Raw genomic sequence first — 15183 nt, forward strand, 5'->3', positions numbered from 1 at the left:
TGAGATGATGCACAAATTGAAAAGATGAATAGAAATTAATCTGGTTTGTTATTTTCATGTATTTATTTATTTATTTATTTATTTATTTATTTATTATGCCTCCGCAACGAAGTGGCCGGAGGCATTATGTTTTCGGGTCGTCCGTCCGTCCGTCCGTCCGTACGTCCGTCCGTCCGTACGTCCGTACGTCCGTCTGTACGTCCGTCCGTCCCGTTTTGTTTTTGTCGATATCTCAAGAACCGTGTGGTGGTTTTACATCAAACTTGGTATGAGGGTATATCCTTGGGGGATAATACTTTGTGTGGATTTTAGGGTCACAGGGTCAAAGGTCAAAGGTCACAGGTTATTTTGTGAAAAAAATTGAAATTTCATGTTTTTCTCCATATCTCGCAAATGGTTCAAGGTATCTTCATGGAACTTAGTATATATGCTTGTACCGATGGGCAGTGATTATCTAGGGAAGTTGGGGGTCATGGGTGAAAGGTCAGGGGGTCACAGGTCAAGGTCAACTCCTCAAAATATCACTACTTTCCTTAAAATGCAATATGCCTGAAGGCTTTTTTTTTTTACTTGATGTATGGCATGTATTACCCAATATATATTTTTGGGGAAGTTTCTTGCCAAAAGGTCAAAGGTTAAAAGGTAAAAGGTCAAGTGAAAGTGCTAAATTGCACTTTTTCCTCCATATCTCGAAAGTAACTCAAGGTATCATCATGAAACTTACATATTTATGCATGTTCAACCTAACAGTGATTCTCTTTGGAACTGTGAGGTCAAAGGTCAAAGGCCAGGTTTAGATAATGCTATTTTCCCATTTGATACTGAAATTATATTTTTTCTCAATACCTTGAAAATTACTCAATGCATAAACTTATAAAAGGGTCAAAAGTCAAGTAAAAATCATCAGTTCCCCAAATACCTGCACTCTGACATTTTAATCATTCATCCAATTGAACCTAGTTCTAGGAAAGTGAACATTCAGCACATTTGTGTCAAACCTGTCATTTTGATATTTTGCCAATTGTGTGAAACTGTCGTCACACATTGTCAAGACATTGTACTATAGACCTATTAGGAGAATCATGCATTATGGCGGAGGCATATCAGTAGCCGTAGCGATATATCTAGTTTATTTATTTATTTATTTATTTATTTATTTATTTATTTATTTATCTATCTATCTATCTATCTATCTATCTATCTATTTATCTTTCTATCTCTCTCTCTCTATCTATCTATCTATTTGCTGTAATTTCTATGTCTGTCTTGTCATGGCTGCTGTCATGATCCTTTCATTGAAAGTATTTGGTTTTATACTGCTTATGCACATTTTCTAAGAATCAAAGCAGGCTCTGCAACCATGAGTGCTTGATAAAATGCCGAAACCATTTGATTTGTCCGGACATATGAATATCATTTTATTTTTCTGAAGGCTACTAGATGGAGCTGAAGCAAGCAAGGATAGTAAAAGACAATTAAAACAAGGCATCATTTATTTGCTTTGGATAAAAATATGACATAATTCATTTTCATTCCAATTCTGTTTTGAAGAAATTTGATGGCTCTCGGGGTATCTTGGAAAAGGGAGTTCCCAGCCTGATATAGTAGATTCATTGATAAAAAGGGAAAACACCATCAAGAATTCATACATGCACAAGCGTAATCAGACAAATTATGATAAGTCTTTTCTTATCCATCTTCCTATCAACTTGTCTTTCCTTGTATCTGTGAAGCTATATCTATTTTTATGCCTCCGCCACGAAGTGGTGCCGGAGGCATTATGTTTTCGGGTTGTCCGTCCGTCCGTCCGTCCGTCCTTCCGTCCGTCCGTCCGTCCGTCCGTCCTTCCTTCCGTCCGTCCGTCCTTCCGTCCGTCTGTAATGAATTTTGTGGACAAGGTAACTATCGAAACCTGTTGAGGTATCCTAATGAAACTTGGCATGTATGTGTATTAGGGGGTGAAGTTGTGCCTATCAACTTTTGGGTGCACATGCTCAAGGTCAAAGGTCAAAAGGTCAAGGTCAAATACATAAAATTTCACTATTTCCACCATATCTATTGAATGCCTGAAGATATTTTCTTGAAACTTAGTGTATACATGTATTACTCAATTAAGATTCTCTGGTGAAAGTTTGGGTCATGAGGTCAAAGGCCAAAGGTCAAAAGGTCAGGGTCAAATACATAAAATTTCACTATTTCCACCATATCTATTGAATGCCTGAAGAGATTTTCTTGAAACTTAGTGTATACATGTATTACCCAATTAAAATTCTCTGGTGAAAGTGTGGGTCACGAGGTCAAAGATCAAAGGTCAAAAGGTCAGGGTCAAATACATAACATTTCACTATTTCCACCATATCTGCCTGAAGATATTTTCTTGAAACTTAGTGTATACATGTATTACCCAATTAAGATTCTCTGGTGAAAGTTTGGGTCATGAGGTCAAAGGTCAAAAGGTCAAGTAAAAATATTAAAACTTCTTTTTTTTCTCCGCACCTTGGAAAATTGTTCAAGGTATCTTCATGGAACATAGTATATACATGTACTGACTGGAAGTGATTATCTAGAGAATGTAGGGTTCATGGGGTCAAAGTTCAGGGGTCAAAGGTCAAGTGCAAGACTTCAAAATTTTACTATTACCCTCATATTTATGCAATGCCAGCAGGGTTATTTTTTTACACTTGATGTATGCGTGTGTAACCTAATAGAAATTCTCTGGAAAGTTTTTTTTTTTTCTCTTTTTGCCTCAAAGGTCGAAAGGTCAAAGATCAAGTGAAAGTGCTGAACTAACTTTTTCCTCCATTATCTCGGAAGTGGCTCAAGTTACCTTGAAACTTAGTACATAGTATGCATGTTCTACCTAAAGTAATTATCTTATGAATTTTAGGGTCAAGGGCCATATGAAAATGGTAACAATTTACTATTCAATTCAGAAATTGCACTTTTTCTCCACACCTGTACCTTGAAAATTACTCAATGCCTAAATGTATGACTGGGTCAAAGTCAAGTTAAAGTCCTTAAATCCCTAGATACATGCTCTCCTATTCATCCAATTAAACCTACGTCAAGGAAGGTGAACATTCAACACATTTGTGACAAACTTGTCATTCCAATATTTTGCCAATTTTGTGAAAATGTAATCACACAGTGTCCACATGTACTATCTAGACCTATTGGGAAAATCATGCATTATGGTGGAGGCATACCAGTCGCCAAAGCGACATTTCTAGTTTTGATCAATTTATCATTCTTTCTGTCTTTTCATATACTTATCTATCTATTCCATGTCTCAATTTATGTATATGTTTTTATCGCTCATTCTATCTACCTATCACTCTGCCAATCTATCTATCTCTGTCTATAGCAATTTATCTACGTATGTCTGTATATAAATCTACCTATTGTATCTCTCAATTCATCTATATGTTTTATCTCTCAATCTATCTACCTATCTCTGCAAATCTATCTATCTGTCTATAGCAATTATTTTATCTACTTATATCTATAAATAAAGTTACCTACCAACCCATTGATCTGCTCACCTTCCCACAGAGAGTGATCCTGTTTAGGAAAAGAGTGAGTGATGAGAAGAAATCACTGGGCTACACCGAATCCTCCATGTCTCAACCTCATTCTACCTATGTCACAGTCCACAGGGCCAGGCTGGTAGAGGTGGGTATAACCCTTCTCATGTCGTACAGAACAATGCAAAGTAGTAATGTTTGTGTGCATTGTAATTTCAGCAATATTATTCGCAAAATTATATACGCGCGGAAGGTCATGTCTATGCTCTGTGCATTGAATGCCAGTGGCACTTCGCAAAACATGTTATGCCACAAAAATATCTTGCTTTGCAGTATGCATCTGAGTGACCTTTGTCTATCAAAAATGCAAAATGATTCTCTATACATGTAGTTGCTAGTGCTTGGTGAGTTGTTTGTTAGGGATTGTCATGACATTCACTCTTTTTCTCTTAGTTTTATTTTCTAGTTCAGGTGGTTATTTAATCCTCGTACCTTCCTTAATTAAAGGTGAAATTAGTATTTGGTATTGGATGTGTGTTACGCATAATTGCCATTCAAACTTGCAGAGCATACCAACCATGTTTCAACACCCTTTTCTATATTGGTTTTTTTTTAATTCATTTTTGCCGAGGATTTTCAGAACTTTTAGTGACAGCAATCACACAGAATTGGCAAAAAATTCAGAGTATATTATATATGTATACATGCTTTTTTTAAAAGTTGCTACCATCAATTCGTAACAAAATAATATAAGAAACCAAAGAAAAAGATTTGTAACCTGAATGATGGTTCACTACTCTGTGCCCCTAATGTCCTCAGGATGGTTACCAGCAGCTTGCATCTGTGGCAGCCCAAGCTCTGAAGGGCTGTATCCGGGTCAACTTCATCAATGAGCAGGTCAGTGTGTCATACACCAGGGGCCTGTTTCATAAAACTTGTCATCATGGACAATTTGTCATAGATGTGACAAGCTACTGAAATCCTTGCATCTGATTGGCTGAGAGCAAATTTGTCATAGAAATGTGGCATTTGTCATTGATGACAAGTTTTATGAAACGGGCACCCATTTGGATCGTGCTTGTCCAAGTGTTGATAAGGGTCATGCATCCACACATGTAATCCATCCGGTTACAATGTACCTTTTTCTGTCCATGACAGAAATAATTGTATTGAAGCTTTTCATTTTTTGCTGAATCACAAGAGAGGCGTCACAACTTTGCCCTTTCTGTGATACCTTTACAAGAAAACAAATGATAGAATTGCGAGGTAGATTTTTGATATCATGGCTTGTCCAGGAATATTGATTGAATTCTAGGTAGGTGCATGCTGTAAAATTCCACTGACATTTTATGCATTGAAAAGTAAGGTGAAGTAAGTGCCAATTTCAGTTTTGAAAGGAATGCTGTTTTATTTATTGCATGTTTCCCTGTGTTTGCTGCCTTCTGATTGATGAATCACTATGATGCATGTAACATGAATGGCATCTCCCACCTGTCAATACAGGGTCTGGATGAAGCTGGTATTGACCAGGATGGAGTCTTCAAGGAATTCCTAGAGGAAACTATCAAGACAGTCTTCAACCCATCACTTAATCTTTTTAAGGTAGAGTGTCGTCCGTGCTACATATCAACCCATAACTTTTTATGCACTATTCCTCCAAGCTGTGACTTACCATGCTGTTTCATTAGCTTATGATTAATTGTTTTGTAAAGAAAAAAAGAAACAAACTTGACAGTCCTATATGAAGGTTATTTTGATGAGAAAAGAAAATACAGATAGAATACACAACTTGAATGCCAACCTCCCAACCATTCTGAATTTGGAGGAAAGAATCTGAATTTTGTCCATTCCAAGCTCTTGTTTTTAGAACAGTTTCCTATTTACTTGATAATTTTTCTATGCACTCCAATGGATCTGCTCTTTCTTTTCTACTTTTGAGTCAAATCATCCCTATTTTTCAGTCAGAAAGGTTGGGAGGTCTGTGAATGTATTGACATCTCTCTTCTGGAAATCTCTACCAATTATCCAAAACATTGTTGTTGTTGTTTTTTGTTTTGTTTTTTCTGGCAAAAAAAACGATGTCATCATACAGTTGAACCTCTCTTATCCGGCCTCCCTTTATCCGGATCTCTCTATTATACGGATGCAATCTCGCCGTGATTTTTTTAAAAATAATTACGGGAGGAAAGGGGGATTCCCAACTCCTTGAGATCTCCTACACAAACACAATGAATTACATATACTTGATACATTTCTTAATAATTATTTAGGTAAATCATCCCAAGAATTTATAAAAGAAAATGATTTCATTCTTGCAAACACGAACCTCTATTTTGGGGTCTGTTACTGAGTGTAACAATGAAAAGATTGCAGTATACACGTTACTTCATGTGGTACTACAATGGGCTACATCAGTACATGTGTATGTACAAGTGTATATGTACATGTATAAAGCATTGAGTCTCCCGTATCCGGCCAAATCCCTTATCCGGATGAGCCCCGGTCCCGACTTGTCCGGATACGAGAGGTTCAACTGTATTTTGGAAAGAGGATTGGAAACTATATATGCTTTCTTGCCTCAATGTATTCAACTCCATGGGGTTCTTAATGAAAAAGGAATTTAATGACCTTATTTTTTTCTATGCAACTGATCATGATAAAGAACTTTTATTGATAGTGGATGTGCGGAGTGTCCCAGGTTAGGATCAAATGCCAGTAGTTATCAGGAGGGTCAAAAAAAAATGTATTCTGTATGTATTTATGTATTGTATAATTTACACTTGTATGTATGTATCGCCCTGCTCTCCATTTCAACCTATCACACTGTCCAAAGGCCTTCACCATTTTGACTGAGGAGTTTTCTGATTTCTCTGCAGACGACAGCAGAGCAGAGACTGTACCCCAGCCCCACCTCGTACATCAACGAGAATCACTTGCCACTCTTTGAGTTTGTTGGGAAGATGCTTGGCAAGGCCGTGTATGAGGTTAGTACTGACATTCTCTTCAGATCTTGTATCCCATCTGAGAAAACTTGACTGAAATATTGTATGCAATAGGGCCTATGATTATTGTTTAATTTGAATAGCTCGTGTGTCATGCGTTCTGAACAGATTTTCCTTCTGTTGTTGCTGGTTTGTTTGTTTCTGTGCAATACATCACTACAACTGCAGAGCGCTGCAAGGTACCCATATGCAGTGAAGATGGGTCTTTACTGTCTTGATGATCTTGCCTTTCTGTGAATCTTTTCTGTAACAAGTTTGGTTTATGTGTTATGCTTCCACCACGTGGTGGTGCCGGAGGCATTATGTTTTCAGGGTGTACGTCCTTCCGTCCGTCCTTCCTTCCGTCTGTCCGTCCGTCCTTCCATCCGTCCGTCCGTAATGAATTTTGTGGACAGCGTAACTAAAAACCTTTCGAGGTATCCTCATGAAACTTGGCATTTATCTGTATCAGGGGGTGAAGTTGTGCCTATCACCTTTTGGGTGCACATGCTCAAGGTCAACGGTCAAGGTCAAGGTCAAATGTTCAAAATGTCACTATTTCCCCCATATCTATGCAATGCCTGAAAATATTTTCTTGAAACTTAGTGTATACATGTATTACCCAATTAAGATTCTCTGGTGAAAGTTTGGGGTCATGGGGTCAAAGGTCAAAAGGTCAAGTAGAAATGTTAAAATTTCACTTTTTTTCTCCATATCTTGGAAATGGTTCAAGGTATCTTCATGGAACATAGTAGGCCTATATATGCATGTACTGACTGGCAGTGATCATCATGGGAATTTTGGGTTCATGGGGTCAAAGGTCATGGGTCAAAGGTCAAGGGTAACACTTCAAAATTTTACTATTTCCCTTATATTTATACAATGCCTGGAGGATTATTTTCTTTTTAAACTTGGTGTATTCATGTTTAACCCAATAGAGATTCTCTGGGAAGTTTTGGGGGTTTTTTTTGGCCAAAAAGGTCAAAGGTCAAAGATCAAGTGAAAGTGCTGAACTTTACTTTTTCCTCCATATCTCGAAGTGGCTCAAGCTATCTTGAAATATGTTCTGCCTGACAATGATTCTTTTATGAATTTTATGGTCAAAGGTCAAGGGTCAAGGGCCAGATGAAAATATTAACAATTTATCATTCATTACAGAAATTGCACTTTTTCTCCATACCTTGAAAATTACTCAATGCATAAACTTACTAAAGGGTCAAAGTCAAGTAAAAGTCCATGTATGCAACATGTGGTAAAGACAATATGAATATGATAGATCTATATGCTGAGTATATTTTGTAGCAGTGCATGTATATATCACATAGATTACTGTAAAAGCTGTTTAATATTTCATGAAGGTTTAGACATACACAAATTTTGTGAATCACTATTAGGCCACGAATTTAACAACACGCAAAAATATTGCCACCTGGTCTTGATCACAGTAAATTTATGGACAGACATTAGTGCACTTAGATAGCGTCAGTGTCAAATCGCAAAAACAACATCTTGCCAAAAAGTCTAACCTCATCATTCCGGAAAATATCTGTACATGAAAGTAATAGCTTTTACATTAACATAATGACTGAGAATAAAAGTTACATGAGAAGGACTATGAGCTACATTTGAAAGGATGTGGTGAAAAAGGATCTCAGTCACAAAGAAGCATGTTTCCAGTGCAAAACAAGTTAGAAAAAAAAATGATGTGTAGGGGCTAAAGTACCAGTTTTGCAGAAAGCTAGTCAGATCTTCAATGGAGTTGTAGAAAGTAGTTATTTGGAAATACACACACTTTTCAATAAGTTCACATAAAAAAGAAAAAAAGAAAAAGCAGAACTACAAGGTAATGAAATACTGTAAAATGATGTTGAAACTAACATTCTGACATCATTCTTGTTTCCGACCAGGGCATCGTGGTTGAGGTTCCCTTTGCACACTTCTTCCTCAGTCAAATCCTGGACCATAACCACAGCAGCCTTTTCAGTCCGTTCGATGAGCTGCCCTCACTGGACAAGGAGCTCTACAAGAACCTCACATTCGTCAAGGTCAGTGCTGTACCACTGATCTCTATAGAAGTACTGTATCTGGATATCTCATTAGCCCATTCACGTTGTACAAAGAACTGAAGCCGCCACATTGCCATCTTTAATACCAGGCAAACTCTGTGGGGACTTGCACACATACACAAGTGTATGGGTGTTGTGCGTGGCAATATGGCGGCACGGTTGCTTCAAAGTGATTGGCCAATGAGATATCCAGATACTTCCTACAGAAATCAGTATGCTGTACTCAGCATCGAGAAGTTATGGTGGGTTGACAGAAAAACTGGAATTATATTTGTCAGTGATCAATTCGAGCTGCTGCAGAGTGACAATGATGCAACAAAGTCTGAGTTTTGCCCAATAGGATAAAAGTCTGTCATGGAATATTGCTCTTTAGATGAAATGTGAGTTAGTAATCTTAGTAGAGGTAAGAGTTAAGTGTACACTTGATCGTAAAACAGCTGATATTATCTGTCTGCATTGTGTTCTGTGTATTGCACAATCTCTTTTGCCACTTAGATCTGTGTGCATGAGAGTGGAAAGAAAATGTAATTGGCTCACAGACTTTGCACACATTGGTGTGATCTCTTTCTGCAGGTTTCTGAATTTGCCTGAAATTAGTGGAGTAACGTAGAATTTGATTAATAATAATTTGACATTCGTCCTATGGGGTGAACAGGTGATTTGACATCATTTTCAGAAGTTTAGATTGTGTGTGATTTTCAACATATTAGGGATGGATGAAAGTCCCGTTAAAAAGCAGATTGAAATTCATATTCGGATATTTCTACCAGCTAGAAATGTAGTTTGTACCTCTGCCAAGGAGGTTATATTTTTGTAAGCATTTGTTTGTTTGTCTTTCTGTGAGCAATGATACTGGGAAGTTATGGATTTCATTCTCCAGAGATTGAAAGGGGCTAGCATGAATTTTTAGGTACTGATCTGTGACTAAGATTTCCCCCCCCCAAAAAAAAACAACAACAAAAAAACTATGCATACAGAGTTCTATGATGCACGTGATGCTGTGGCCATGCTCAAGGTTGACACCCTCCAGTGCTTGTGGATTAGTACAGAAATTCCATCTGACTTGATAGAAATTTCTGAACAGTTCCTATGCTTACAGATCTTTTCTCCTCCTACCCTTTCAAACCACCCTCTTTCTGATGGTGGCAAATGCAGCACTACGACGGTGATGTGTCCGACCTAGATCTGGTCTTTTCTCTTGACGAGGACTTCATGGGCAAACTGGTTACCCACGAGCTCATCCCCGGTGGGAAAGCCATCACAGTCAACAACCAGAACAAGTATGCCACACTTGCTGTAGGGAAGATTTGATGTCCACTTTCATATTGCACCTCATATACAGAAACCTTTTTTCATTATCTTTTATTTCCAAAAGGATATGAGGATTGGGATTTGAAAGTAGAAGTGAAATTATCTTCCCAACTACTGTAAAATGAGGAATGTTTGTGTGCATTTTAATTTCGCAAATTTCACGAGAGCCAGGAGTCGCAAAATGAAAATGCATACGAAAGTTCTTGTCTACACTACAAGCATTGAATGGCGGTAGCAATCCGCGAAAATTTCATGCCGCGAATATATCGTGTTTTACAGTGCCTCCTGGCTTGATGAAGAGAGGAAAAAGCAATCATACAATTTTCTGATATTTTTTAATGTTTGTTTGTAAATATGTAATAGCATTTTCCCTTTGCTGTGAAATTAGAACTTTGTGGATCATTCATATTTGTATTAAAGTGAAAGAATGGGTAGAAGATAGTCAGCACAATGTTAAGATTGCCTCTCACAATTTACATCCCAGTCTTGAACCTCCTTGCTTCCTCTGCATTTTTTTTTGGATCACATTCTTGTCAAGCAGTTCATGACTTCTTACAATTCATGAGAGTCCTTATAAAAACAATCATGCATCAAGACTTAAGTACCCTGTTAAAACTTTGTGTGTTTAATATAAGTTCATATCTGCTATGTGTCTTCCCCCTTTCCCCTCTGTCTATCCATCTCTTTCTCTCTCTCTATCTGTGTTTGTCTCGTTGTCTCAATATGTACCTCTTTCTTTCTCCCTCCATCTCTATCTCTTATATGTTTTTCTCTTATATCTCATTCTCTTCCTCCACTCTTTCTTCTCCTCTCTTTCTCTCTCTTTTCCATCCATCTACCCATCTCACTACCACTCCATCTCTCTCCTTCACTCAGAATCAAGTACATCCACCTGATGGCCCACTTCAGAATGTGTCAGCAGATCAAGGACCAGACCAGGGCCTTCAAGAGGGGGTTCCTCTCCATCGTCAACCCCCAGTGGCTGGCCTGGTTCTCTGGGCCAGAGGTGCAGAGGCTGATCTCAGGCGATGTAAATGCATTGGATCTGTCTGATCTCAGGTTAGTGTCCCCCCCCCCCCCCCCCCCCCAAGCAACTGGAATGATTGAATTGATAATCGGCTCCTCTCATATCTATTTTGTTTCATTTCAGTTCCTCTATACTATTGTATATTCCCCCCCCCCCCCCTTCGGCATTTTACTGCATTCCCCACGTTTTTGGTGCAGTTGCAGAAGACAAATGTTTGTTTGAAACATAAATCACAATTGTAGCCTCAATGAATAATTATGTATGGAATATAATGACATACCAAAAGAATAAAGAAAAAAAAATCATGTCCTTGGTGTGCTCTTGGGTCAAACAAAATCATGGATACTAATTCTGGAATTCACCTATACTTGATATTTGTCATGCATTTGCTTCTATTTTCGTGTGATGAAAATTATGTTAGTACAACTGTTTAGCCATCTGTTTTACTGCACTCCTTCAGTGTTGCAGTGTGGCTAGAGTCTAAAAAGAATGTGTTTTATACAGAGAGCAGATCATCTGCGGGACACTAAATGTCATAAAAATCAGTGAGAGAACTTCAAACACTTGGTCTTTTTGCATGTGTTGTTCGTTTAGACATCAAACAAATTGAACAAACAAGTGAAGAAATACATAAACAGATGGATTGATACTTGAGCATTCGATCGGTTCATTGTTGAATTGATAATCACAGTATTAATATAACATCTTGGTCCATTCTGCCCTGTAGGAAGCACACCCAGTACTACGGAGGATTTCACAATTCGCACCGCGTCATCAACTGGCTGTTTGACGTCCTCAGCAACGACTTCACTCAGGAGGAGAGAGGACTCTTTCTCAAGGTGAGACAACAAGATACAAACAGAGAAATAACAATAACATCAATAACAACAGGGGCAGAAAATGGAGAGAGATCTCCACCCAATATGTTTTGGTAGGAGGGGGCAGGAATCAAGAGGAAAATTATGCTGTTTCTTTCATATGTCCAGTGGACTATAATGTATATCACATCAATAATTATCTAAGTGAAATTGGTGTCCGTATCGACTATAAGCACTGCTTCTCATAGGGTTCTCACTATCAAGTTCAAGTCTTCTTTCTTTGTTCTAACTACTTTGTATATTATTATGTATTTTTGCATGTCTTCTTATTGTACTCTTGAAATGATGCTAAATGAATTAAATTGAATTAAAATGAATCAAATTGATTGCAAATACAGTGTACTGGTAAAGTGTACTCCCATTATAATGAACACGGTTATAACAAAATTCTCATAACAACAAAGTAAAAATTCAGGTCCCAAAATTATCATCTATACACCAGTATGTACTCTAGTGTTTGTTTGTAACAAAATTTCTATAGAACGAAGGAAAAATGCCAGTCTCAAGGACTTCATTGTAACAGGAGTGCTGTGTATACCCAAAATAATTCACTGTCATCACCTCTTTTCTTCACTATAGGGTATACATAAAAACCCTAACTCTGACGTGTATGACAAACTGTGCAACTTTGCAGGGTAGTTCAATTGACTGCCTGATTCACTGATATCATCCTTTCTTTTGCTCTTACTAGTTGCCTTGTTCTGGGGTCACCCAACATAGTCTTGTACGTGACCATGAACTTTAATAAACATAATGGAGAGATGCCTTGCAGTATCAACTAATAAGCCAATCAAAATGCTTGTGAATTTGTCTTTGAATTGAGTGTATAATCCTTTTGATATTCAATAATTATTAGTGATAATTAGTGTGATGTGGCTAATATTTCTCATGTAGACATTTCTCTATCCAAAAACGACCCAATGTTCTGACATTTTTTTTCTTTTATGCTGTGCTACTTATTAAACCTGTAAATGATGAACATGACTGTGAAGCCATAATGTGAATGTCATTGATTATTATTGTTATTATTTTTTTTGTTCATCTTACAGTTCGTGACCAGCTGTTCTAAGCCTCCTCTTCTTGGCTTTGCACACATGGAACCTCCTTTCTCCATCAGATGTGTAGAAGTCAGTGATGATCAGGTATGGAAGTGTCGAGTATCATCCATTGATTATTATGATCATAGAACAATTCATACTTTGTAAAAGGTATTAAAGTCCATTGCATTGCTAATGTATGTTGTTGTATTAGTTACTGCGCAGCTTTTTATACAGATTTGATTCACAGAGTTATTCCTTAACCCATGAGTAAGTAAACATTCAAAACTGCCCATCCGCTTTTTATAGTTTTATGCTTTACTTTTTCTTATTGTTTTTATGCAGAATTTATGATTACATAATTTGAAAGAGGTCAAAGGTCAACAAAAGTATGTCAGAATTATTTCTGTAACAGACAAGTCTCTTGGAAAAGTCTTTATAGGCTTTCAAATAAACATAACTTATGATAGACAAAAATAAACATGCAGTGATCTATTTTGCATAATTTAGGAAGTTGTTGAAATGAGAATAATATTGCTGTACCTTTGAGGGACATATGCCATCATGTACAGAATCTTCAGTTGCTACAGGGTTATTGCTTATGTTTATGATATAAGAACATATCGTCTGTTGAGAATGAGAAGGGCGTTAAGTTGTCTCGAACACTATGGGTTTTGTGACAACTTAACGCCCTTATCATTCTCAACCGACGATATTGAAATTTCATAAATGGAAGTCAGTGTTGAACAAGCAAAAGGGACTTTTCAATTGCATCACAAAACTCAGGTGAGAGAGATGTTGGCATTCAGCTGACACACGCTACTGGCTGTACTGAATGCCTTTGCAATTTTATCTGTATGTCCATTGTGTTGTCTGTGCATCAAAACAAAGCTCATTGGGCTGACATGAGCAACATTTGGTCCACTGGTGTAAAGCACAATTAGCACCTTTGAAAATCTGACGCTCACTGCTCGACGCATGCACAGTACTTGTGTGAGACAGCCATCGCAGCCAGCAACTAGGTGGCCTCCTAAATCGAAAAGTCTCTCATGATAACATCCACTTCCGCTAATGTCCTTTGCTTATTTTGTTGCCTCCTAATAGGACACTGGCGACACAGTGGGCAGTGTCCTTCGAGGCTTCTTACGCATCCAGCGTCGAGACCCGGTCAGCCGCCTTCCAACCTCCTCAACCTGCTTCAACCTCCTCAAACTCCCTAACTACCAGAAGAAGAGCACGCTGAAGGAGAAACTGCGCTATGCCATCACCAGCAACACCGGTTTTGAGTTGTCATAGCAACAGTGGAGCAGAAAGATGCATTGTTCAAAACACCCAAACTACACAGAGAATGAACATGTGGTTGGAGTAAACTTTTGTGTCCTAGCCAATGATGATGTCATAATGGGGACAAAAACAGGCTATGCATTTGATATTATTTGTCCATACCCCAGAACTTCCCAAAAGAGGGTTTAACTGAATAAGACAGATAAATAGAGACAGAAAGAAAAATATTTTCCAGACACTGGAGTATATCAGTAAAGGAGGATCTGGTAGGATTGGATGTTGTCATGTCGTCAGCAGTAGAATGGAATTCATGTCGTCATAGTAACCGCTTGCCTCAAGGTGCGTTCTGGTTTTTGATGTAGTGTTACAGTGTGAGATGCAAGAGGGGTATCGAATCACATTTTTTTTCTACGGATATAGACTGTGACAGGATGCACATATACAGTTGTGTGTCCCTCTTGATCATTTTTTTTTTCCAGCATGTCAGAATTATTGTTTACCTGTTGAGGACGGTTTGATTTTGCGACAGCACATATTTCCTGTAGACACCTGCCCTAGTATACTCGGGACTCATCCTCAACGGGTTAAAGGGATCGTACAGTTTTGGTTGAGACCTAATTTCAGGTTTCTAATATTTTTTGGTGAGATAACGAGAAACCTCTTATGAAATATGAAAGAGCATGTAATTCTATGAGGAATTCAACATTTATTTGATGAAAATTGGTTTTGAAATGGGTGAGATATTAAAAAAAGAGCAATTCTAATAAAGTGTGGGACCTACAGTGTATGCTTTATTACGATTGCTTTGTTTTACTTTGTTTTTGGATATTTCAGTCATTCCAAACCCAATTTTCATCAAATAAACTTTGAATTCCTCTTAAAATGGTATGCTCTGTACTATATAATAAGTGTTTTCTTGGTATCTTGCAAAAAGTTTAAAGCCCAATTCTCATCTGCACCAATACTATACCATCCCTTTAAGGTTGCTGTTTGACAGTAGTCCTGCTTGCATGCATACTATTTAAATATAGAACTGTAAGAAAAGTGAGGGATATCCCTTCTGGATATTAATAGA

At 37.8% G+C, this 15183-nt stretch overlaps 1 protein-coding gene across 1 annotated transcript in view; it reads left to right on the forward strand.

Moving 5' to 3' along the window:
* The window catches only part of LOC139711808 (ubiquitin-protein ligase E3B-like), a 56451-nt gene extending 42304 nt beyond the window's left edge, over nt 1-14147 (forward strand). The window contains exons 19-28 of the mRNA XM_071623662.1: nt 3553-3672; nt 4344-4421; nt 5028-5126; nt 6401-6508; nt 8413-8550; nt 9727-9851; nt 10759-10941; nt 11637-11748; nt 12837-12929; nt 13929-14147. Coding sequence (XP_071479763.1) covers nt 3553-3672; nt 4344-4421; nt 5028-5126; nt 6401-6508; nt 8413-8550; nt 9727-9851; nt 10759-10941; nt 11637-11748; nt 12837-12929; nt 13929-14120 — 1248 coding nt within the window. The 3' untranslated portion in view covers nt 14121-14147. The remainder of the gene's footprint in view (nt 1-3552; nt 3673-4343; nt 4422-5027; nt 5127-6400; nt 6509-8412; nt 8551-9726; nt 9852-10758; nt 10942-11636; nt 11749-12836; nt 12930-13928) is intronic.
* Nucleotides 14148-15183: the final 1036 nt, after the last annotated feature.

This window comes from Diadema antillarum, unplaced genomic scaffold (assembly GCF_040938485.1).
Source record: "Diadema antillarum isolate AM-2024a unplaced genomic scaffold, OU_Dant_1.0 scf00000040, whole genome shotgun sequence".
Lineage (NCBI taxonomy): Eukaryota > Metazoa > Echinodermata > Echinoidea > Diadematoida > Diadematidae > Diadema > Diadema antillarum.